Genomic DNA, 24,797 nt, shown 5'->3' on the forward strand with positions numbered 1-24,797 from the left:
TCAAATTTGTCATAGTACTTTTATGATATGCATGGTCATTTCTGATTATGGGAGTAAGGATTATTTTCTGTACTTGACTAAAGCAGAATGTAGGAGTACAGAATTAAATTTGTATTTGCTGTTACTTGGCTGTGACTATCTCTGGGAGGGGCTGTTAAACTTATTTTAAAAAAGGAGGGGGGGAAGTATTTTAATTTTGAAGTTTGAGGTTTTAAAAAATGTGATTTGTTTTGTTTTGTTGGTAGAAGTTGTTCTGGCCTTCAGAGGAGACATTAGCAAAATTTATTGTAAAAAAATAATTTGCTGTTAGTATATTCTAGAAACCTGTAAAACAGATGTAGTTTGACTATTAGTTTGAGAGACACTTTTTTCTTCTCTTCATTATTTTCCTGTTAATAGGAGTGCCTTGCAGTAAGAACTCTTGATCCCCTTGTCAACACATCCAGCCTAATAATGAGAAAATGTTTTCCTAAAAATCGTCTTCCTTTACCAACTATTAAAAGTGCTTTCCATTTCCAACTCCCAATTATTCCTGCCAGTGGTCCTGTGGCTCAGCTGTACAATCTGCCTCCTGATGGTATGGTAATTTTATCTCTTTGAGTATGTCTAACATTTTTTATGTAAGGTAGAATCAATTGCAGTTACTTGTTTTCACTAAAACTTGGACTCTACTCTTCTTGGCTAGCAAAGGATCTGTGGCTGTTAGTGTAGAGCACCAATATCTAATGTTAAGTTTTAACTGATGAAACTTTTATCTATACATACGTGGTTATATTTCTGATCTATAAAATATAGGAACTAAAATGTCATGTTTATCAAACTCTGAAGTGTAAAGCAAAGCATAAGTTGTACATATTAGTCTACAAATTTAAATGGACTCTTTTTATCTCACTTATATACATCCACTTATGTGAAATGTTATCTTGTGTACATCCTGTTTTACAGGCATGTATATTTCTTGATTTCTTTCTGTTGCTCTGATAAACTGGATATAGTGAGTTTAGATTAATATCTACCATTCAAAGCATTATTTTTTAAATTACTGTGGTTATTCCTTCATTTACATGATGAAAAAAAGTAGAGCCGTTTTCTTGGACTGTTGCAGTCAATTAGGCAACACTTGTCTGCAAAGCATTTGTATGGTGCTTTGTAGGAAATGGATTCATCCCATTGTGAACACCTGTGGTGGTTTAGGCCCTGCCAGGACCAGAGACCATGCTGCCGTTGTCCCTCCCTCACCCTCAGACCGAGTAGGGCACAAACCCCGGGTTAAAATAAGGAAAGATGTAATACTACAGTGTAATAAATAACAATCTAAATAGCAACAATAGCAATAATAACAACAATAAACAGTAGTAACAGTAAACAAGACAAAAGATATACAGAGAAATACCGCAGTGAACACAGCCAGCCTGCCGCGCGTGCTTCCCATGACCAAAGCCACAAAGGGAAGCTTCCCGCGCTGCACTGCTGAGGCTGGACCTGACATCAGCATGGTATGAATAACCCGGCTGGAGATCCCTTCCCCCTGCTGGGGAAACTTAACTCTATCCTAGGTGAACCAGGACAACACCTTGCTCTTTTTTTTTTTTGATAATTAATGTTTGATGCATTATCAGATATGGTGAAACAGCTTGATAACTGAGTAAGCAACAGATGAGGTTGCTGTCAGAAAGTTACTCTGAAATGAAGAGGCAGTGTCAGACTTTTTAATATCTGCTTATTCACAATATCTCCTGAAACAAAATGTGATTGTAGTCTGAAAGAAGACAGCTATCCAGTTGGGGTTCATATTGATCAGACTCAGATTGCAGGAGTTTAGAGTTTGTTTATGTTTTGTCTTCAAAGTAGAAAGTAGATTTAGAAGTGTGTTCCAAAATCCACTGAAATAAGACCTCTGCTAATACAGTGATTTTGGTACTTCATAAAACCTATTTAGAAAATTCCTATTCTGTTGAAGTAGACTACCAATAGTTTGAGGGGTTTTGTATTAGATTTGTTATCTATAAAAACAAGAAGTAGGATACACAGGATTTTCTTCTTAAGTCAAAACTTCTGTGTTAAAAGATGTAGAAGGTTGGGGAGGGTACAGCTCTGAGTTTATTAAAGTGTAATCTTGTATAGTCAGCATTGTAAAAGCAACACATGTAATCATTCTGAATAGACTAGAATAGAAAATCAGTATAATTTGTAAACCTCTGAGTGAGCCTTTTACTGACAGTCAGTAAATTTTCTGCATTTAAAACACTCTTTCAGAAAGCATAACAAAAACCCCCAGCACTCAAACTTCATGAGGTTAAATTTGCAAGTAGTAAGCAGAACATGTACCAAAATAACCAGTTAATGCCCTCTTCCACATATTAGGGAGTTAGTCCAATTCTTCTTAGTCATGTGTAAACAATTAGTTTGCTTCCCCTTGTTTTTCTTTGTTAAAAAAGGAGGAAGTCCTAGATCCTGCAGTGTACTGGGTCTGTAACTTAAGTTAGTATTCCAGTAGTTCCACATGTCTAAAATACAACATCTCGCTGTATGCTTTGGTGGTAAAATTTAGTTCCCAACCTGCCCATGCTAAGCAGTTGCAGTGACCACTCTCCCTGAGTATTTTTCTTCACTGGTTGAATTTCCAGTGATATGTTTCTGACCTTTTTTTTTTAAAAAAAAAAAAAAAAAAGTTGTTAATTGTTATGCCCCATTTAAGCAAGACAAAAAAGGTGAAGAGGGTGCTTTGTCCTACTGTTCCCCAATACAGGATGAATAGTAGCTGACATGACTAAAAGCTGCTAAGACCTCAGTATTTTTTGGACTTGGTCATTATTGCCTAATTTGGGAAAAGGTGTCAGACCCATCTCATTTTGTATTGACCTCAAGCCATGCTGAGATATTCTTGCACATCCATATTATAAAGTATTTCTAATGGCCATCTGCTGCGTTGCTGGGGGTTTTTGGGATGGAGCAGTGTTGGGTATTTTTTAGTTTTCTTTTGCTTTGTTTAAATCAGAGATCTTTGATTTGGCTTAAAACTGTATGTAAAGGTAATAAATTGAGTCTACAGTGTTGTCAAGCAGGCATTTTGTTTTGTAAATCTAGTAGTAGTAATTAATGTTTGCTAGTTGGTTTTCACATTTTTTTCAAGCAGTAAGTAAAAAACAAAATGAAACCAGAACATAGAAATTTTTTTTGAGCATATGTATCATAGATTCAGACTGGTTTGGGTTGGAAGGGACCTTAAAGACCATCTATTTCCATCCCCCCTGCCACGGGCAGGGACACCTTCCACCAGACCAGGTTGCTCAAAGCCCCGTCCAGCCTGGCCTTGAACACTGCCAGGGAGGGGGCAGCCACAGCTTCTCTGGGCAACCTGTGCCAGTGACTCACCACCCTCACAGGAAAGAATGTCTTCCTCATATCTAATCTAAATCTCCCCTTTTTCAGTCTAAAACCATTACCCCTCATCCAGACACTACACGCCCTGATAAAGAGTCCCTCCCCATCTTTCCTGTAGCCCCCTTTAAGTACTGGAAGGCCAATATAAGGCCTCCGCAAAGCCTTCTCTCTTCTCTGGGGTGAACAACCCCAACTCTCTCAGCCTGTCCTCATAGGAGAGGTGTTCCAGCCCCCTGATCATCTTCATGGCCTCCTCTGGACCTGCTTGAGCAGGTCTGTGTCCTTCTTATGTTGGAAGCCCAGAGCTGAATGCAGTACTCCCAAGTGTGGTCTCACGAGAGCAAGAGTACAGGGGGAGAATCCCCTCCCTGAACCTGCTGGCCACACTTCTCTTGATGCAGCCCGGGATAAGTTGGCTTTCTAGGCTGCGAGCACACATTGCTGGCTCCTCATAGTGAGTTTTCCATCCAGTAATACCCCAAGTCCTCCTCTGCAGGGCTGCTCTCAACCCACTCACTGCCCGGCCTGTATTTGTGTGTGGGATTGCCTCAACCCATGTGCAGGACTTGGCACTTGGCCTTGTTGCTCTTCATGAGGTTTGCACAGGCTCACCTCTCAAGCCTGTCAGGGTCCCTCTGGATGGCCCTTTCCCTCCAGTGTGTCAAGTGCACCACGCACCTTGGTGTTGTTGGCAAACTTTTCCCACTGTCCATGTCGCTGACAAAGACGTTAAACAGCGCTGGTCCCAGTACTGAACATGGAGCCGTTGACCACTCACTCTCGAGCGTGAGCATCCAGCCAGTTCCTTATCCACTGAGTGGTCCATCCATCAAATCCATGTGTCTCGAATTCAGAGACAAGGTTGTGTGGGACAGTGTCAGATGCTTAGCACGAGTCCGGGCAGATGATGTCAGTTGCTCTTCTCTTACCCGCCCACACTGTAACTCTGTTATAGATTAAATGTATTGCATTAAATGTATAATGCTTTACAAAACTTTCTTGTATCACAGTGGATGATGTAGTAGATGAAAGTGATGATAATGAGGATGCTGAAACAGAATCAGAAATTGAAACCGAGAATGATGATGACAAGGACCAACATTTTAAGGTTGGTATGAGACAAAATTAACAGGCAAAAATCAGGCATAAATTTTTAAGTTCCTTGAATCATATGTTTTAAAGGACATTGAAGATTTTTTCAGGGCTATTTTTAAAACTAAAGAAGCTGCTGAAACTTAAGGTGGTTGCTACTTGAAAATATCAACCTTTGTTGTTCACATTTTTTATCAAAACCTGTTTGCTTCAAATTTGATGTCTGGAGTACACTAGAACAGAAGTGCAAACTGTTTTAGCAGTGTTCTGTTCCCAACTTGTATTTCTCTTAGCCTGTTCGTCCCATCTAAGCTGCTCCCTATGTAGGAGCTGCTCTTAACTCTTTCCATCATTCTGGACTGGGATTGACTAGTCAGTGTTTCAGCATGGTAACTTTGAGGTTCAGCCAACTGTAGAGTTAAAGATCAGACCTCTTACTGTTGTATCTCTAGTCTCCAGCTGCCAGTCAGGACATGAAAGCACATTTGGTCAGAACAGCCTTATTGTATATTTTTATGTAACATATATTTAGGAGTTAATTGAATTACCTTTCCGTGGACTGGAATGACAGATTTTATTCAAGGCTCTCATGACCCAGATGAGGGGATTGTCTTCCATAGAAGCAGTTATTCCTTTGTCACTGCAGTCAGATGAAGTCTCCACATCCCGGGTTGCAGTAGTTGAACTATGCACAGATCTTATGTAAAGCGTAGTCTGATGTCTGTGCATAACACATTTGGATGAAAGCAAGAAAATTGAGATGTTTGTGATATTTCTGTTGAAGTGAAGGCTTTGACATACTAAGAAAACTGAGCTGGTTTACTAATTTTACTAATTAAACCTTTATGGTGAAAGGTGCAGTTCAGCTAATTCTAAAATAGTGATATTTAGCTTTTAAAGCATGTCTGTGTAAGAATTAAAAGGTGAATGTAATTATTTTAAAAGTTCATTAATTATGGATGCAAGATTAATTTGTTCTGGTGCTCTTTCAGAATGATGATATTGAGACTGATATTAATAAACTGAAACCTAGACAGGAATTGGGAAGACCCATAGAAGAACTGAAAATGTATGAGCAGTTTTTCCCAGAACTGTCAGAAAACTTTCAGGTAAAATATCTAATGTTCAGGGTATTCCTCATCATTATGGGTTGACTCTGGAATACACTTTGACTTTTTTTTTCAGGTGGATATTTCCTCTAGCCAAAAAGTGAGAGTCAGTAATTCTAGAGCTACACATGAAAGTGCTATATAGTGAGTTACTCAAATGTTACAGGCTACTTTAATCTGACTGAGAGGGGAACTGTGGGCAGATACGAAGGAAGACTGTTTTCTGATGTTTGATTTTTGCACACAGCAGAAAGTAAAATCATAAGAAAGGATATGAGATTTCTGACAAAGTTTCATTGTGTTAGGTATTTTCTTAGATGTTGTGCATCTCTTTAAAGTAGTTGGCTAAAATAATCTGGGGAATTGCATTGACTTCATAATTTGTTACTGATGAACTACTTGTTTATTGCTATGACACTATGTTGTAAAAGCTGAAACTTCATTGCTATGTTTATGTAAGCTTAAAACATAATAACTTGGCTTTCATGTTTATTTTGGATTGTTGCAAAACATACCTCAGGAACAATGAAAAAGGAAGGTTTCTAATATTAATGAAAGTTCAGGAACCGTTTCTTTCTTTTAATAAATCTTTTTTTTCCCCTCTTATTTTCTAAGGAATGTGACTTAGTTTCCAAGGAACCAAAGCCTTTTGTACCTGATGCAAATCTGAGTGGACCTATTGTTGTTCCTACAGCAGGAGAGGAGCACTGTGCTGAAGCAAACCAGTCAACAAAAGGAGTTGCATTGAAGGAGATCAATCCTCTAATGACAGAGGAATACAATAAAAGGCCAGCCTTTCTGGAACTACCAAAGAAAGATAGTATCAAAGACGGTAGTTTACATGAGCAAAATGATCAAAGAAACCTGCTTCCATCATGCCACTGTCTAAGCCAAGAAATTGTGAAAGGCTTAGACAGAATCAGTCTGCAGAACAGTGCAAAGAATGATCAGTATTATGGTACAGGATGTGTAATAAAGATGGAAAGCAAAACTAGCCTTACTACACTTTCTTGTAGTAAACCTGATGAACATGCTTCACCCTGTGGAAGTAGCCTCTTTGAAGGATCATCTGTTCATCTGGGAAAACTCTGCTGCACTGGAGTGGATTCGGAGGAGGAGGATTCCAGATCTAGTTCATCAGGGGAACAAGTCATGCTTGAGGTTTCTGATGTATCACCAATTCATGACTGTGATCTTTATATTGAAATGGTGAAAACAACAAAGTCTATTCCTGATTATTCAGAAGTGGCCTATCCAGATTATTTTGGCCATATTCCACCCCCATTTAAGGAGCCTATTCTGGAAAGGCCATATGGAGTGCAGAGGTGAGTTACCATACTCCCGTTTTCCTTCCTTTGAGAAGCAGTCTTTAGAATGATATTAACAGGCATTTATACAATTTTTATAAACATCTATAACTGTTTTCAATGAAAAGTAGTTTGAAGGTAGGTGAGTAGGCATTGATCAATGCAGAGCCATACACAAGATAAACAGTACAATCTGATTCCGTAATTCAGTTTCTGAATACTGTTTATAGTCTCCCTTTCTGCCTTCCCACCATCTCCTATCATCTAAATTTTGTAGTTGGTAAAAAAAACCAAAACAGCCTACAGAAAACCCAAACAAACACAAAAAAGCCCACCTGAATGCTCCCTTCAAGTCTTGGCAAAGATAGGAGTTAATAGTTTAAAGATACTTCAGCTCTTCTCTTTGCTGTGCTAACAAAACTATCGTTCAGGAAAATGTAGTGGGAAAAATTAAAAAATTAATACACTTAAGTGTTTTTGGTTTTAGTAATTGCAATATAACAGAATTTAGAGATAACAAATACTGAGGATGCAGTTTGTGTTAGGTCCTGCAGAATGACACGCAATAAACACAGAATGAAAAATAAAACAAACCAGCAAAACCCAGCAGACCAGCACATCCATTAGTTCTTTACTGAGTGATATTAGGAGATGATAAAGGGTGATGTGACTCTTGAATAATTTGCAGGAGTGGTATGAAGAGCTGGCCCATATGCATAGTAAGTTACTATAGAGACAAATCAGCATATTAGCAGAACAGGTAATAGTAGGTATGGGACCTTGCTGTATGTTTTCAGCTTTATAATTCCAGTTTCCATGAGATGCTTCATATTTGCACTTAGTTATTAAAATGATTAAGAGATTAAGTGTATTTAGGTTTATAATTAAAATCCTTTAGCTGTTTCACACGTCATAAAAAGGTGATCTTTCTAGTGAAATGACCAAGAGTTGATACACTAATGACATCACAAATATACCATTACTAGAAAGTGCCGTTCAGTGTTGAAGGAGAAGAATCTCCCTATAAGTTTATTTTTTAAACAGATTTAGCTGATTTAGAAGGGAGATTAGTCTTGAGTCAGAAATCACTTAAGAACTGCGTTTTTAGAAAATCTTGCAAATCTTCATGTATGTTTTTGTAGTACTTAATAATTCTGAATTTTCCTGAGTAAAATTGAGTGAAGTCAGATAAAATTTGTTATTCCAATGCTTGTTCTTGGATATAAAGCACTGTATTAATTCTGACTTCTAACCAACAAATCTATTGTGTGGTTATACATAAAGCAGATTTCTAAACTGGGAAGGTAATTCTAGTGTATATTTTATTTAAAGTTAAAAATGTTTTATTTTTGTTGTATTTTCTACGTTGAAAGTAACTTTTTTAGGTCTTGTGTGAAACAAGAACGAAATATCAGGTAGTATTGCTAAACTTGAATTAAAAGCCCTGCATCACCTTTTTACGACTATTAGACTATTCTGAGAATTCAGTTTTCTACAAATAACTCACTCTTGTTACTGCAATGTAACAAATTTCTGAGAAGAGAACCTGTTTAAAATTATAGTTTATAGAAAGGTGGTGAAATTGAGTTTGGTAGGGGACATGGAGAAGCTATGTCTAAACTCTTGGCATTCAGTGGGATTTGTATTCTCCTTAATGTAAGCAGTTACTGCTCATCATCTAAATCTTCTTCAAAAAGCAAATGGTTGCCTTAATCCATCCTTGTAATTTAAGGAAACATTGTGGGGGACTGAGGGGGGGAGTTAGGCTTTTCTTTTTACTTTTATTAGACACATGTGGTGTGGGGTTTTTAGGTTTTGGAGGTTTTTTTAGTATTGCAGTATTCTAAGAGATGCAGTGTTTTTGAATTTGCTTTGGAGTGTTTTTGCTTTTTCATTTACATTTAGTAACATGTAATTTTCACCAAATGTCTCACTGAATTCTTACTGTTTGGAAAAATGTCACTGAAGTGTTTTAGATTATTTTACTTTTTAGGGAAAAAATTACTGCAGAATTTGTTACCATCTACATTTGGGTTTAAATTCCTACTTTTTTTCATTCTTTAAAATTTTAGGTTGACTTTTGCTGTACATTTTAGTATTTTCTAATTACTTTAGTATTTTCTAATCATCTGACACTTAAAAGTGATCAACAAGTAAATCAAGATCCACAAAAGACGGATCTATAAACACAAAGCTCCACATCTACAGTGTTGGTTTTATATTTTCTTCCCTTTATCTTAATATAGCTTCTCTTTTCTCTTGATTTTTTTCAGAACCTAAAAATGTCCCCTACTACTTTCCTTTTCATGTATATTTTGAATACTGCTTCTTTCCTTTTGTGTACGTTGTTTATTAGTATGGTATTTGAACGCCTGATACTCATTAATGGATTTTGTCCTGGTAAAACTCCGTGATGATAGTAATTATTATGACCCTTATATTGCTGAGGCACACTGAGATTTAAGGAATTGTGTAAGATCAAATGCAAGATCAAAAATCTGTAGTTCTGCCCTGAGCTGAACCTGATCAGATAGATTGTGGTGAGACAGCCTCTTCACAATTTTGTCAGTACGTTGGACTTATTTTCCTTTCCAGTAGTTTTAATTTAATAAGAGGCACTAGAGTTGTGTGCACTTAGCTTCTATTTCTCATTTGTTAACAATATTTATTTTAATTAAATGGAGAATTTCCAGCCTGAACATACTTTACCGCTCACTTCCTATATTCTTCATTGTTAATCTGCCTCCTTTTCTTCTTATTGCAGGTGCTGTGGAAGCTTTTCCACACAGCTCTGCCACTATATTTCATTCTTGAACTGCAACACATACTTACTTTTCCAAACCAGGATGTAGATACTGCCAGTTGTGCAATGGTTTTATGATCTGGATAAACATACACCTGACATTTGTCTGACATCACCAAATTCATTCTTATTTGTTACCTAGTCGATAAATGAACCTAGATCTTCAGAGGTGAAAAGCTAGTGCACTAACACACTCACTGCACGACCTACTCTCTAAAACTCTTTCATTTTAGTTATGGTAGGACTCATGTAAATTACTAATGTTAGCAAGTGCTCTCCTGGATTAAAGCATTAACATAAGTAATGTTTGAGTAATTTCTGCTTCTACTATAAAGTATGAAATGGTGCATTTTTTTTCCATAAAATAAAGCCCAGTGGTTGTGTGCATGACAACTCAGTTCCCTCACATACAAATAGTGGACTCAGTCAGCTGTGAATGCAGGTGTTTAAACTTAAGTACACTTATAGTTTGTGCACATAAGTGGGGGTAAGGCTGAGGTCTCTCTGAAAATCTGTCCCACTGTCTTCATGTCAACTTTGTTTGTTTTCATTGTTGTATGAGGTAATTCCTCTTTTGTGATTGGAAACAGTATGCAACAATTTGAGAACTCTGCTTTTTATTTTAGGACAAAGATCTCTCAAGATATTGAAAGACTGATTCATCAAAATGACATTATAGACAGAGTTGTGTATGACCTTGATAATTTGAGGTAATTTTTTACCCTTCTGAAAACAATATTCAGTGAATTCTCTAAGCCTGTTATTCTTTCTTTGTGATACGATTTGTAATATTTAAATCAGTACTAGTATGTTAGACTTCAGTGAAGGTTTCATCTGATGTAACAGTGTTTCTGCTGTCCAGGCTGTATTTAGAAATTATTTTGAACCTTCTTATGAATTACCAACTGAGAGCTAAAATAAAGTTAATGAATTTGTTTTAGTTAAGTCTGTCTTAGTCGTTTTGGTCCCTTTTCTTCTGCTACTCACAGTTGTTCAGTACCAGAGGAAGCAGATGTTTTGAAGTTTAATTCCAAATTTGAATCTGGAAACCTGCGCAAAGTTATTCAGATCAGAAGGTAAGATATTTCAGTGCTTCACACATAAGGCTTTTTGTTTCTGCTTCTTAAAAAAAAGATTGATTTTTTTTTTTTTTTTTTGTTCATCTTTAGAAACGAGTATGATCTCATTCTGAATTCAGACATAAATAGCAATCATTATCATCAGTGGTTTTACTTTGAAGTCAGTGGAATGAAAACTGGCATTGGTTACCGCTTTAACATCATCAACTGTGAAAAGTCAAACAGTCAGTTTAACTACGGTAAGATCCCATTTTCCATACTTGGAGAAGAAATACGTAGAAAAATACCTGCACTAGACAGCTCAGCTGGGATCAGTAGTATGTTCATGCTGTCAGATCAGATTATTTTTCAATAGTATTACTAGAAAAAGTTTTGACAAATTTCAGTTAAAAAAGGAAAAAAAAGTGTCTTAAAACACTGGCTATCAGTTTTTACAATTAAGTTTTGTTGTAAGGCCAAAGCAGAAGAAATTTACTCATAGCTGCAGCTAAAATTTGTCCTAAAACCACTGTAGGAGGCATAAACACCAAAGTCTGTTGAGACGTTCTCAAACAGTTTTCTCTTATTGATGGGGAGAGAGGCACATTATTTAAGAAGAAAAAATAAGTCTCCGTGGAAATGCTGGGCTTCACAGGTGACCCTTGCAGTCCCCAGTGACTACCGTTTGCTGCTTGTACCTCATCCAAAAGTTCTGTCTTATTTTATTATACCTTTCTTCCACTTGTTGGAAGGTGTATATCATTCAATTTAAAACCATTTGTTAGGGGGTTTTTTTCCTGCTGGATTTTCTGAAATTTGTCCTTTAAAAAGGAGGAAGAGAAGCTCCCCTCGCCTTCCGCTAAACTCTTGGGACAGAGTAACATCATATTCTTCTTTGCCATAATTGTACAATTCACAGTGATAAAATCCAAGTATACCAGGTAGTTTGACCAGTAATAAGACTAATCTTCATCAGTTACATTAGATCATCGTTCGTATGTTGCATATACTTAACCTGCTAGTTACCTTTTTTTAAATACACTAACTGAATCAATCAATGTATTTGGCTATCTAGCTAGTAAATAATGTTCAATTAATATGTACTTCTACTCTAACTTTATATTAAGTATTCAACTTCAGTATACTCTCTAAAAAATATAAACTTTGAAGAGTTACTGTTTAAAAAAAAAAATATCCTGAAACATCACTTATTTTCCAAGTGTCCACATGAATGGATGATAGTAACATTTTTTTGTTTTCTTTCTGAAGCCTTTTTGGAATGGTGAGTTGGAGGGAGTGGTACCAAAGACTTCTTGTAGATTACCATTCATGCTAACTACAGCTTTCATTTAAACATTTAATTTTGGTCTTCTGTAGGTCTGATTCTTTTTTTTTTTTTTTTCCTTAATTTGTTATTTTTTGAAAATTAGGACTTGATGAGGGGGAGAGGGGAAGGAATCCTTTGTCACCTAGTTGAAAGAGTTTACAATACCCAGGCATTCATGAGAATACACTTTATGATAATGAGTAAATGAATATAGGTAGTTTGGAGACTTGCATATAAGTGTTGATGTGGTCAACACATCCAACAAATAAACACATCTGCAAAGATCTTGATGTTTAATGTTAAGAATTAAAGTGAGATGCATTTTTTTTTTTCTTTAAGGTATGCAGCCCCTCATGTATTCTGTTCAAGAAGCATTATGTTCTCGACCATGCTGGACTCGTGTTGGGACAGATATTTGTTACTATAAGTGAGTACACCAGTCAAATATACAGCAGATCTTATACTGAAGATTAGTATGAGGTACAATTTTTGAGGAGAAATATTTTCTTCTGAGTCTGATAATTCTATTTTAGTAGGTCTGTTGTGAACAGTTTTCTTCTTGAGTTACTGTGGAGAGTAACAGAAGTGATCAAAATATATAGGGTCTTATTTTGTTAGCACACTGCTAATATTTAAGCTGTTCATCTCCTTATACTTTTGTCAGAAATTGCATACTGTTCCAGAGAAGCTTTTAAGGGAATGTGTATATGCATGTTTGCTTGAAATCTTAATAGTGACTTCCAGTAATACTGATCATGTGGTGCTTGCGATTGGGCTCCTGTATTCTGTGGTGTAGTCATTTTAAAGCAATCCTGGAACACAGGATGAGATGGTACAGTATATCCATGCATTACCCATCTTGGTTGGCAGTTGTTTGCTTTCTTTTGTTTTGTTTTGTTACTCATTTTTGTTTGCTCACCTTTTCCCAGTGTGAATGAAGGTGTATCACTGTTATAATGAAGTGTCTTTACAGATAGTGGGAAATAGTGTATTTAACCTTTATGTACATAGGAGAGAAATACAGTCACTAAAAATCTTGGCTCTTAGAATGTGTGTTCAGGAATAATCAATGATATGAAAAAAAAAATTCTGATGTGTTTATTACCTTCATTTTACTATTAGGAATCACTTTTCAAGAAGTTCAATTGCTGCTGGAGGTCAGAAAGGAAAATCTTACTACACAATTACATTCACAGTGACTTTCCAACATAAAGATGATGTCTGCTACTTTGCTTACCATTATCCATATACATACTCAACTTTAAAGGTGAGAAGATTATGAACTGTTACATACATGTATATTTATACTTTTGGACAATGTGAAACATAAGCATTCAAGAGTGAACTCTTTTTTTATTTCTTTTTATAAGTTCAAAATACTCCTTAAAATGAGAATTTTCATAAAACATTCATGTTTAGACTGGCAAAGTGTCTAGTTGTTCTAAAGAACAGTCCCCGGAAAAATAAAATTGATACTTACTTGCAGGCTAAATGGGTTTTCTGGGAATCATAATTCATAATTGACTGGAAACGGTGCTAACTGGATGAAGTATTTGTGTTTGAGTCAAATTACTCATATCCTGCTGTTCTACATACACCTCTTCATAACTGACCTATTCAGTTACTATATTTAAGATAATTAGAGACCTTTTTAGGATAATGAATTGGCTAAGGAAGTATTGTGAAGCTTTTAGTACTAAGCAAAACTCATGTTTAGAATGTCTGTTGATTTTTTTTTTTTTTCTGCCATGACATTAAAAGCAAACTTGGGGATTCAGTGGCTAGTGTGTAAGAGTTGAACAAAACTTTTTACTAAGCCATACTTGGTCTTGGAAGAAGTACCTGTTAAGGGATGTTTTATGTGGCTGCTGCCTCCAACAGCTCTGGGGTCTGGTGCTTCCTCCTGCTTGGATGCTGGAGCCTAGCCAAGGAACCCTGGGGGTGTCTGTCTCAGGCTCATGGATGTGGCTGCTACTTTCCTGTTTGCTTGTAGGTTCAACCACTAGTGAGTCTGAGTATCCCAAAGAGATACTGAGACTCATGCACACACACTTGCACATCCCATCCCCTCCCAGTGTGGCTGGCTACACAGTCTGGCACAGACAAGGTGCTGCCTTCAGCAGCAACTGTGTGTAACACTGCTGGGACTTGCTTAAAATAGAACTACGGACACCCAGGTCCCTTTCCTCCTCTCCAGCTGATAAGGATTGCTGTTCCCAGCTGAAATTCCACCCTAGAATCAGAAGCACACACACATTTGTGAACAACTAGCATGGCCCATCTGTGCCATACCCCTGCCTCTTACCTGCTGTGCAGGCCTCCAAATTGCAGGCTAGTCCAGCCTGGTGCTCACTAGTAAACAGATGCATGCATTCTCACACTTGTCTCACTGGCACTCTGCACTTGTGGTTCTCCTCAGATGCCAGTATGGACTCTCTGCCCACCTGATACCCCTGCCTCAACCTGGGGCCTCATACTTTCTGGGTAGTCCACCTTGAAGCTTGCTAGCACATTGCACACACACCCGTCCATGTACAGTAGTTTTGGGGAAGATGCATATGCTTGCCCCCTGCCCCCAGCAGCTGGTACCAGGCACATGGGCTTGTAACCCTTGTTCTTTCTCTAGGTGCTGAGGACACCTACCCTTGCTTCACTGACCCTTATCACCCCACTAGCTAGTTTTTGGGACACACACTGTTCTTGCCCCAGTGGCTGGACACCAAGACCCTTACACATTCCAGTAGCTGGCACTGAGATCCCCTCTTGTTTGCATTGCTGGTACCAAGTCCACTGATTTTAATGCCGACTGTAGTGCCCACGGAGGTGCTTCCAAGAGCACTGATGCTGACCCCAAATCCACTCACACCTTTCTTGTTAGTTGCACCCAGTTCAGACAGCACTTGTATGCATGGAGTAGAGAGTGAGACTGCACAGAGATGTAATTAAGGGCAGACTGTAGGGATCAGGTGTGTAAATTTTGTATAGTCTCACAAGATCCCCTTGAATATCCCAAATCCTTACATTCTTCTTGTTTCCTCCTTGTCCCTTAGGTGACTCTTTCCAAAGCTTTGCCTGTAGATTCTTAATGGCCAGTTTAGTTAGAGACTGGAGACTTAGGTCTTTGTTACTGTTTTTGTTATTTCTTGTCTAGCAAGCAGGATTGTTTCTCTCTGTTCCTGTTTATTGCTTCTCCCTTGTTATCCCCTTTTGCACTGAAAAGGTCCCTGATCAGATAACCTTGATGAAGTAGAGGTTCTTTTCTCCCACATACCTTACGGTATCATCTGGTAGAAAATAATGTACCCTCAGTCCCTTCATTTTCCTCAAAGCAGTTGGAAAACCAGGCTCTACAAAGTAAGTCAGTTAGAGATGTAGAGAGTGATATTTCATGGTCAAAATTATGATGGAGGCTTGAACGTTGTATAGAACAATAAAAAGTAAGATTGGTTAAATAATACCTGTGGAATATTCTGTGATATGTAACTGCAAAAGATTTGAAGTATTTTTTCATTATTTTTGGAATGAAGATGCATCTTCAGAAGCTGGAATCTATGCACAACCCTCAACAGATATATTTTCGACAAGATGTTCTCTGTGAGACCCTGGCTGGTAACAGTTGTCCCTTAGTCACTATTACAGCCATGCCGGAGTCCAGTTATTCTGAACACATCCGTCAGTTCAGTAAGTATGACTTCTCTTTCTTATCAACTGAACATAATGTAAAACTAGCTCTTTTTGAAAAAAAATCAGTATTAACTGCTGTGCATTGTAGAAATAGCAATGTAAAATAAAGGTAATGAATTCAATGAAATTAAGATGCGTCAATATTCAGGATTTGCATTTAATAATATTTGTGGTAGTCAAGTAAGGATATTTATATCTGGATATATAAGAGTATATACATATATTTTAAATCAGTTGCTAGATATTTTTGTATGTTACATTTTGCAGACTACACTTGGGAAAGAATACCTGATGTCCAAATAACTTTTTTCTCCAAATGCTCAGGTTATTTGCTTGACAAAAAAATCTTTCATAAAGCCAATATCTAAGCTACTAAGATTTAAAGTGAGCTTTAGTTATGACAGCATTCCTGGTTTGTTCCTTCACCTCAGTATTTTTCTTGGCTATTGGAAAAAAAGCCATCAAAGTCATAATACTGTAATTGCCAGCTCAAACTAGTCATGACTGTGTAATTGTTTGATTGTATTTAAAGCTCCATTGTGAGAGTTCTGTAATTAGCAGTCCTTATAACAGTATTCTGGCAAGCTCTATCAATAACAACAATACTCAATAAAAAACTTCTAAATACTGTATTTTCCATTGTAACAAATGAAGCTGGCTATTACCTCTTTTTTCAGTTAACAAAATGTTTCCTTAGCTTGAGTCATGTTTTGCAACCTCTATGCATACTTCTTTTAGGGAATCGTCCTTATGTTTTCCTATCTGCTCGTGTACATCCTGGAGAGACTAATGCAAGCTGGGTTATGAAAGGAACACTGGAATACCTTATGAGCAATAATCCAAGTGCCCAATGTTTACGAGAATCTTACATTTTCAAAATTATTCCCATGCTCAATCCAGATGGTGTCATCAATGGAAAGTAAGCATAAGTTTACTCACAAATATGTAACCTGTACTACTAAGTCTTTGTGTCTGTTATTTTTTTAAAGAAAAAAATCTAAACTAATCACAGAAATGTAAAAATGCAATATGAAAAACATTGATTCATGATGATAGGAAAAACAACCACAAAATTGTGAAGAATTTTCCATTTTTGGGCTTTTTTAAAGGCAAATACATTGTTCCATGAATTTCAGTTTTATAAAATGTATTCTTGGTTGTTCATGGATGATAATAATTTCTGTGTGATTTGACATGGTATTTTAATTGTCTCTGAACTAGTGTCTTGGATAGGTATAGAGTGTTATATGAGAGCACAGCTGCTTTTAGGAAACAAGTTTGTGGTTCTCATGAAAAAGAATAGTCCTTGTATCTGAGACAGATTTTTACATAATTTTTTGCTCTTTTTTAAATTACCGTTTTTAGAAGAATGTTGTAGAAATGCATGTTGTCAAGTGTTATTAAAAGGGGGAAAGTTAACAGGCAAGAGAAAGCATAAGAGAATATCCTGATTTAAAGTTATTAATAGTAATTATTTCACTTACTACCACTTTTCTTAACAAATCTAAGGGATATTTCAGAACCTTTTGATACCGCTATGAGTAGGTATTCAGCAGTCTATACTTACTTGGTTAGAAGGAATTAATATGAAATGGAAATTTTGGTATGGTGAATCTGTGGTTCCTTCTTAGCCTAGTTATGGGTAGTATTTTAAAAGGTTTTGTGAACAAAATAAAAATACAATCAGTTATGGATTTGAGTAGAACCCTGTCTTTATATATGTAAAAGCATGTATAGAACAGAAGACCTGGAATTAAGTAATTCTGAATACGAGTGAAAGTTTAATGCAGTGACAATTAAGAACTCTGTCTCAGCAGACACAATCTAAAGACAAATGTATTGAAGATGAATGCATGAACATGAATTTCTGTAAGTTTAAAAATTCTGTCTGATAGTTGACTGAATACAGAGATTATCTTCATTTGGCCTCTGGGCTTTTTGGTTGTTTATTTTTTTCTTTCTTTCTTTTCTCACAGCAGTGTGTCTCCTAACATGTTTCAAGTCTTAGATTTCAGATTGACATTAGTCTTTATATTACAGAAGTTAAGACACCAAAGCTGTAAAGATGCCATATATTACAAATCAGTGATTTCAAACTAGCATTTGAATAGAATCGCGAGCCTTCATTTTCAACAGCAAAGAAGCAAGATTACAATTGACTTTCATATAAGAAGCTACTTCTAATTTATTTTTAGGGGGTTTGAAACATAATTTAAAAAACCCCAAACACTTCTATTACTTGGCATGTTAGAAAACTGAGGTTTGTTTCTTACCAGACTCCTTCCAAAGAAACAGTGGTGATGAGGAAAACTGGAGGTGGGGGGGAGGCTTATTTAAAAGTATGATAATGCAGACTACATCATGCGTTTTTCCACCCCCCCGCAATAGCCACCGTTGCTCTTTAAGTGGAGAAGATTTAAACAGACAGTGGCAAAATCCAAATCCAGATCTGCATCCCACTATTTACCATGCTAAAGGGTTACTGCAATATCTGGCTGCTATAAAACGTTTACCTTTGGTGAGTATGTGTGTGTAAGCAATTCTGAATCTTTCTAATCTTGTCTATGTAGCTAGTCTGTAAATTAAGCATTTTAATACGGTCTTGTAAACTGTGTCACACTTAAATTTGACTTGGAGAACTGGTCTTCTGCAAACCTTTAAATCTGTTTCCTTTGATAGGGTAGAGGGTTAAACCTTCCTCAGGTGAATCCTACATTTTTTTGACACAAATTAATTATATAAGGAGTCATGTTTCCTAATCTCTTCAAAAGTACAAATATAAATTTTTGTCTGTTTCTTTTATTAAATGTTAATTCCATGTATCTTGGCTTTATTTTGCCAAATGATTTATTGTAGGTCTACTGTGATTATCATGGTCACTCTCGTAAAAAGAATGTATTTATGTATGGCTGCAGCATCAAAGAGACAATGTGGCACACAAATGTTAATGCCGCCTCTTGTGACCTGATGGAAGATCCTTGTTACAGGGTAAGTTCAACATTTGTACCTTTTTCACTTGGCATGAAATTGGTATATATTTTTCAATTATCTTCCCAATATTATTTTGTGCACATAGTGACTTTATAGCATAAGCAGACTTAGAATGATCTCTTTTTAGTTCATGAGTGTACTTCAGAGTATTTTGAGAGCTTTAGACATTGTACCACTAATACAGCTAAGGATTTAATGTTAGTAGGGTGCTTTAGGGTTTTTTTGGTCTTTGTACCAATATGTGCTTTTTTGTGTTCAACATAACCATTAGAGTAAATACATGGACAATACACTTCTGTGCATTTATAAGGACTGAATGAAAAAAAGAGTCCCTTAAGCATGGTAAACGATATTCTAGCAACAAAAAATTAAAAATACTGAATTGTTCTGAGAAATACTAATTTTTGTATGGAAATAGGCAAGGTTCCTCTTATAAAGATGTGTAGTGAAAGCATGTGCCTTAAGAAACTTGCGCAAACGACATCCACTGCATTGTATATGCTTTCAAAAATTCAAAAATATTTGTAACGAATTAGGGTTTACCCGTTTCTGTGTAACTCTACTGCCGCCTTGTGGCAACTGCAAATCTATGCAACCTAATGCGTCCAAACCCCGTGGGTTTTTTGAGAAGATGCAGCTAAGTTTCAAAAACCTGTGGAATACACGTTGAAATGCTTTTTATACATCCGTGAGTATAAATGCGTACAAATGCTTTCAGATTTTTTTTCCTCAAGTCTCCCTAATTTAAAAAAAAAATCAGTCACTTCATGATTTTCTTGTGTCATTTCCTGGATGCTGAGTCTGATGCCATTCATGTCTGCTGCTCACTGTATTTTTATATATGGGGTTTTATCACATGGAGTTTTGTCACTTCAGTCTGCACTACCATAGTGCAGAAACGACATTAGTCAATAACAGTTGTGGGAAAAAAACCTTCTGGATTCAAAAAAGAGGACTAAAATATTTGGGCAAGCTTGTACTAATAATGGTATATGTACTACTGAAATAGTAAATTCAGAGTGGTCATGTGTTTCTTGGCTTAACTGATACAAATAAAAGCTGGAAAAATGTAGCATTAGTGAAATACAGATATTTGCATAACTGTTTCTTGTCTTTTTCCAAAGCTGTCAGGTAAACAGTTACGATGAACTTTGATTCACATTCTTGAGGTTAAAAATGTACCTAGTGCTTTGCTGAATACGAATGGAATTTCATATATTAATGAAATACTGTGTTATGTCTGCAAATTGGATTGTTGAGTCTGAAACTGCATTAAATTAATTAATTAGATGGGGTATGTAGTAGACTTAATTTGAGAAAAGGTAGCTAGGTGAATTAGGAGATGGTGATCACCTGAAGAATTCTTTTGTATCCTGATTCTTACCCACTTGACTAACACTTAATTTTAGGTATTGAATAGGAAAAGGAGGATTTTAATAAGTAGGAAATGGCAAACCTATTGTTGTTTGACCTCACTGAGTTTTGAAAACTCAATATGGAGAAATGTTTTAATTCTTGTTCTTTTCATTTGAATTGCAGCAAAATTTTCTTGTAATAGTTTATGACTGCATATTCTCCTCCCCCACTACCTGCTTCTGTAAGTGAAGTAAAATAACTGCTGAATTTTTCAAATTAATGTCCTGCAGGCACTCCCCAAGATTCTGAGTCAAACTGCCCCAGCATTCTGCATGGGCAGCTGCAGCTTTGTAGTGGAAAAGTCCAAGGAATCAACAGCACGAGTTGTTGTCTGGAGAGAAATAGGAGTACAAAGGAGCTACACAATGGAAAGCACGTTATGTGGATGTGACCAAGGCAAATACAAGGTAAGAAAATAATCAGTTAAACTGTTCTTGCTTTAAAATTTCTTCCATTTGCATTGATATCTTCTTCTATAACCCCACTTGCTTGCTTGCTTTAAACTTCTAAAACTCATCTAAGATCTGTGTACACTAATGTTAGAGTGAAATTACATACTTCACAGTATTACAGATTGCACAGCAGTCTTCATTTGTCACTTAACCCCTTCCCCATAGTATGTTATACTTATTGGCTGTTTTAACAAGATTGATGTATATTATTGCTTCTAATACAGATATATCATATGTAGTTAAAAACCCAGAACTTTTCTTTCCAGTAGATGATTAGAACTGGGTAGTAATAACTGCCAATATTAGAATAAAAATTTCATGTACACATGGTAATTTCAGACTTCACCATGGCAGTTCTTGGTTCTTTAGCAGATATTTAGTAATGTCCCTTACAGAATTTTCCTGTGTAGCTGCAGAAACAGGCTTATAAATACAAATAAAACTTGTCTTCAATTTGTCTTATTCAAAAATGTTAACAGGGCTGGATTTTTAAAAACAAAAGGTGCCCCTGTTTGTAGTTTCTCACTAGCAGAAAATTTAGTTCAAAGAAATATTTGTGGAGAAAAAAGAATCACCACCCTAACATCTGATCTTCAACTCCTGTCACTGGGTTAAATTTAGCTACAAATTGAAGCAAGTTTTAAAAATTAATATTCATGGTAGAAGTCACAGTTTCTTCTGCTTGAAAATAGAGTTTAGGAAAGCTAATCAAGAAAATGACCACAAGACTCAAGGTGCTTTGCAAAAAAGAGGATCAGAAGGCTGGGATCAAGAGGATGGGGGTGGGGCAGGAACAAAAAATAAAAGTTAGAACAAGGTATTTTTAATGTATTAAGTTATGCTCCAACTCCCCTGCTTATCTCCCTAGACAGAAGGAAGACAGATATTTTGGCAGAAATTTCAGTAGGTTTGTAACTACTAAATGAATGAGTTAACTTCATCAATTAACAAGAGAAGCATTCCTGCTATTGTCAGAACATTCCATTATTCTTCAGATGACATCATTATGGAGCTTTAAAAAAATAACAGTACATCCAACTTGCTTCTTTTTGAAACTTCTAGAATATTCTTAAGCATGAACCTTTATAGCTTTAGCAGTGTTGCTACAGAGAGTTCTTAAGAAAGGTGAATTGAAGATGCTTTGTGGTTGAACTATCAAGATGCTTAATCTGAAAAGCTGTTCTTTGGTAAGGGAGGAAAAAATGGCACAATTCTGTGGAAAAATCGTTTACTCAAAAGGCAGGAGCATTCTTCTATGTAATATAATCTATCTGATGAGATCAAATTGCTGTTCTGTCATTCATTTCATTTGTAATAAAACAGTTTGTGAGGTCTTAGTCATCCTCTGAACATACAGGAAGATTCTTCATTTTTCTTCACTATGATAACGCTCAGACTTACTAATAAAATGTATCTAAAAGGCCAAGGTGACTAGAGAGAACAAGAGCAACATTTCTCCAGTGAGAGGGTCAAAGAGATGAATAGTCTCAGCCTTTTTGGAGGGAGTGGGACCAGCAACTCTGAATAATCTTGTGGTATAAATTAGATGACATATTTCATAATATGTTATTTCAAAACACAAGGAGGAGTTAAGCTGTAGTAATTCCCTCCCCTCCTACTTCCCATCCCAAAGGACAGGACAGTTCAGATCTGACCGTGTATAATGTAGAGGTCTGAAGCACTTTTCCAGTTGTCTTTTGGTATGGCATTGCTGAATTTTGTTCAAAACACAAAGGATTACTCAACAGCTCTGTTCTTTGTGAAAGACATGCTGAGTCTTTGCTAAAGTTGGATAATATCAAAACATCAAATTTTTATTCCTTTTTGTTTTACTCAGACAATGGTGATGCTAGACTACTTCCAGCCAGGAAGCTGTTGAACTGAAGTTAGCAATTCTTACCTGAATTTAAGATCCCTGGTGACAGTGTTATCAATGGAAGCAATCTTGTTTTAACTGTTTGAGTGGTGTCTTTGTAGTACATTGAGAACTAGTGTTGCAAATATTGCTCACTCATCTGTGATTTAAGATACTGGAAAGCAAACATTCAGGGGAAAAGGTGCTCCAAGATCTACTATGGAGGATAATTAAGATGCCAGACAAAAAAGAACAATTTCTTCAATAGCTCAAACCATGTGAAAACTGAAATAAATCCCTTTCCTGATTAAAGATTAATAAATTTGGGAGTATTGCTTAATTTTTAAGTTAATTGAAAAGATTTTGTTACCTGGAATTCTTATGATACACGTTAAAGAGAAGACTTTAGGACATGAGGATTCAGTCAACAAACTTCGTCAGTTACTATGATTCCTTAGTCTCTAGATTTTGAGTTCTCAGAAATGATCACAACTTTGTAGCCTCTGCTGAATAAGAACGAAGAGCAAGATGATGTCTTACTGTCCAACTGACATATTACAGGAATATTCTTCTCAACTTGAGGTCACAATCTGTTGTGCCTTGGTTTTGCATCTTTGCTTTCATGAAGGAAAGCTTGACACTGAGATACTGTATTCATGTGAAGGTATTTTCATGACATGCTTAGTAAGGAAGACTTCAACCAGCCATCTAAAATGTTACTGTCTAGAAGAAGGACAGATGTATAAAATGTAAACAAAAAGAATAAAATTCAGTGCATGTTAAAAAAAAACCCAACAAAACCAGCAGCTATTTCCAGGTGGCTTGTTCTTAAAAGCAATGCTTGTAACACTTAAGGAACTTTAATAGACCACAGTTAAAGGTACTAGAACAGGTGTTTGGAAGATCAAGAAGAGGTGTGTAATCACGGCTTCAGTGAAAATGAACTTTACCTCAGGTCCCTTACTTAGGGCAACTGTTTATTACTATTTGCTGAAACAGGCTTCAGGTCTCTTGTTTAATGGAAGTGAAGAGATTTGACTGATAGAAGAATAATAATGAATTAAGAAATTTGGTATTTGGCAGCGTGTAGTACTGCATTCTTTATTGTGATTTAAAGAAATGACAGAAGCAAATCTAGAGTTTGGCATGGGCATTTACTGCAAGTATGTAGAACCTTCAGTATAGTAAGTTCCAACTTAACTTCCAGGCATTTCAGTTATCCACCCCAATCTGATCCATTTAGTCTCTCTTTAATTATATCCTCTTTTGGCTGTGATGAAAATAGCAGCCACGGAACATGCACACGCTATTTATCTTTCTAACAATTGTCTTTGCACTTTCTTTCATACTGTGCTCTTGTCCTTTTTCAACTTAAAGCCACTCCTGTATACTGTCTATAAGGCATCTGCCAACTAACGATATCTTCTTCAGCAACAGATGTAGACAATGATTGGAAAAGTTTCTGAACCATCAAGTTGTGCACGTTAGTAACCTGTGTAACAGTGAGATTACTGTTACCCTTCTTCCACTTCTGCATACTTGTTGCCTCTTGTCCTTAATGTTATTTTAATCTCTTTGGGGCAGGGACTGTGTCTTCCTGTGATTAGCATAGTGGAGCCCCAGCTATGATTGGGGTCCTCGAATGTTACTGACGTGCAAACAAATACAAAACAAAAACAAAAAATTGGCCTCTGTGGATAAGGTACTGCACTGGGAGTGAGGAGAACTGATTTCTGTTCCCAGCGGGGTCAGTGGCATGCTGTGAGACACTGTGCAAATCGCTTCAACCCTCTCTGCCTCCATTTCTCCATCAGTAAAGTGAGGATAATTCTTCCTTTATTAATAAAGTGCTTTGAAACCTACAGCACAAAAGCATTATAAAAGAGGTAAGTAGTATTACTATTAACAATAATACTGAAATATCCGACTCTTGTTCACTGCTAATGGGTTTCTGTACCATTTGGCTGGAGGATGGCACTGTTTAGAATAGTGGATATAGCTTTAGCCTTCTTGTTACTAAAAAGCACTTTGTTTATGAAGACTACCGAGGGAAAAAAAGATCTCACAAGAAAAATCACATCAAACTTTCCATTTATTAAGTGTGCTTATGCTCTGAACAGAAGTATATGAAGAATGTTCAGACTGTAGCATTTCTGGAGCAACATAACACTTTCTTTTAAAGCCTGTATTTTAAAATACAGCATCAGTGTGGCAACATATACAAAGCTCGTGTGTGTGGTTTTTTTAGCTTTTAGTAAAAAAATATCCTATTCCATTCTTTTGCATCATGTATTTTCCTACTTGTAAAAGCTTACCAGC

General features: G+C 36.4%; 1 protein-coding gene across 8 annotated transcripts in view; it reads left to right on the forward strand.

Annotated features, from left to right (window-relative positions):
- Positions 1-24,797, forward strand: part of AGTPBP1 (ATP/GTP binding carboxypeptidase 1) — a 68,302-nt gene that overhangs the window by 25,095 nt on the left and 18,410 nt on the right. For 5 of the 8 annotated variants that reach the window (XM_074931736.1, XM_074931742.1, XM_074931739.1 and 2 more), the window contains 14 exons: positions 400-577; positions 4,395-4,492; positions 5,469-5,585; positions 6,201-6,910; positions 10,322-10,405; positions 10,685-10,771; positions 10,865-11,013; positions 12,420-12,507; positions 13,203-13,347; positions 15,608-15,761; positions 16,503-16,683; positions 18,153-18,282; positions 18,621-18,752; positions 20,402-20,578. In XM_074931736.1, coding sequence (XP_074787837.1) covers positions 400-577; positions 4,395-4,492; positions 5,469-5,585; positions 6,201-6,910; positions 10,322-10,405; positions 10,685-10,771; positions 10,865-11,013; positions 12,420-12,507; positions 13,203-13,347; positions 15,608-15,761; positions 16,503-16,683; positions 18,153-18,282; positions 18,621-18,752; positions 20,402-20,578 — 2,430 coding nt within the window. Of the gene's footprint in view, positions 1-399; positions 578-4,394; positions 4,493-5,468; positions 5,586-6,200; positions 6,911-10,321; positions 10,406-10,684; positions 10,772-10,864; positions 11,014-12,419; positions 12,508-13,202; positions 13,348-15,607; positions 15,762-16,502; positions 16,684-18,152; positions 18,283-18,620; positions 18,753-20,401; positions 20,579-24,062; positions 24,200-24,221; positions 24,365-24,797 lie in introns of those variants that run through there. The other 3 variants (XM_074931740.1, XM_074931741.1, XM_074931743.1) reach the window with 3 other exon arrangements.

The sequence above is a fragment of the Athene noctua genome, chromosome Z (genome assembly GCF_965140245.1).
Source record: "Athene noctua chromosome Z, bAthNoc1.hap1.1, whole genome shotgun sequence".
Taxonomy (NCBI): Eukaryota; Metazoa; Chordata; class Aves; order Strigiformes; family Strigidae; genus Athene; species Athene noctua.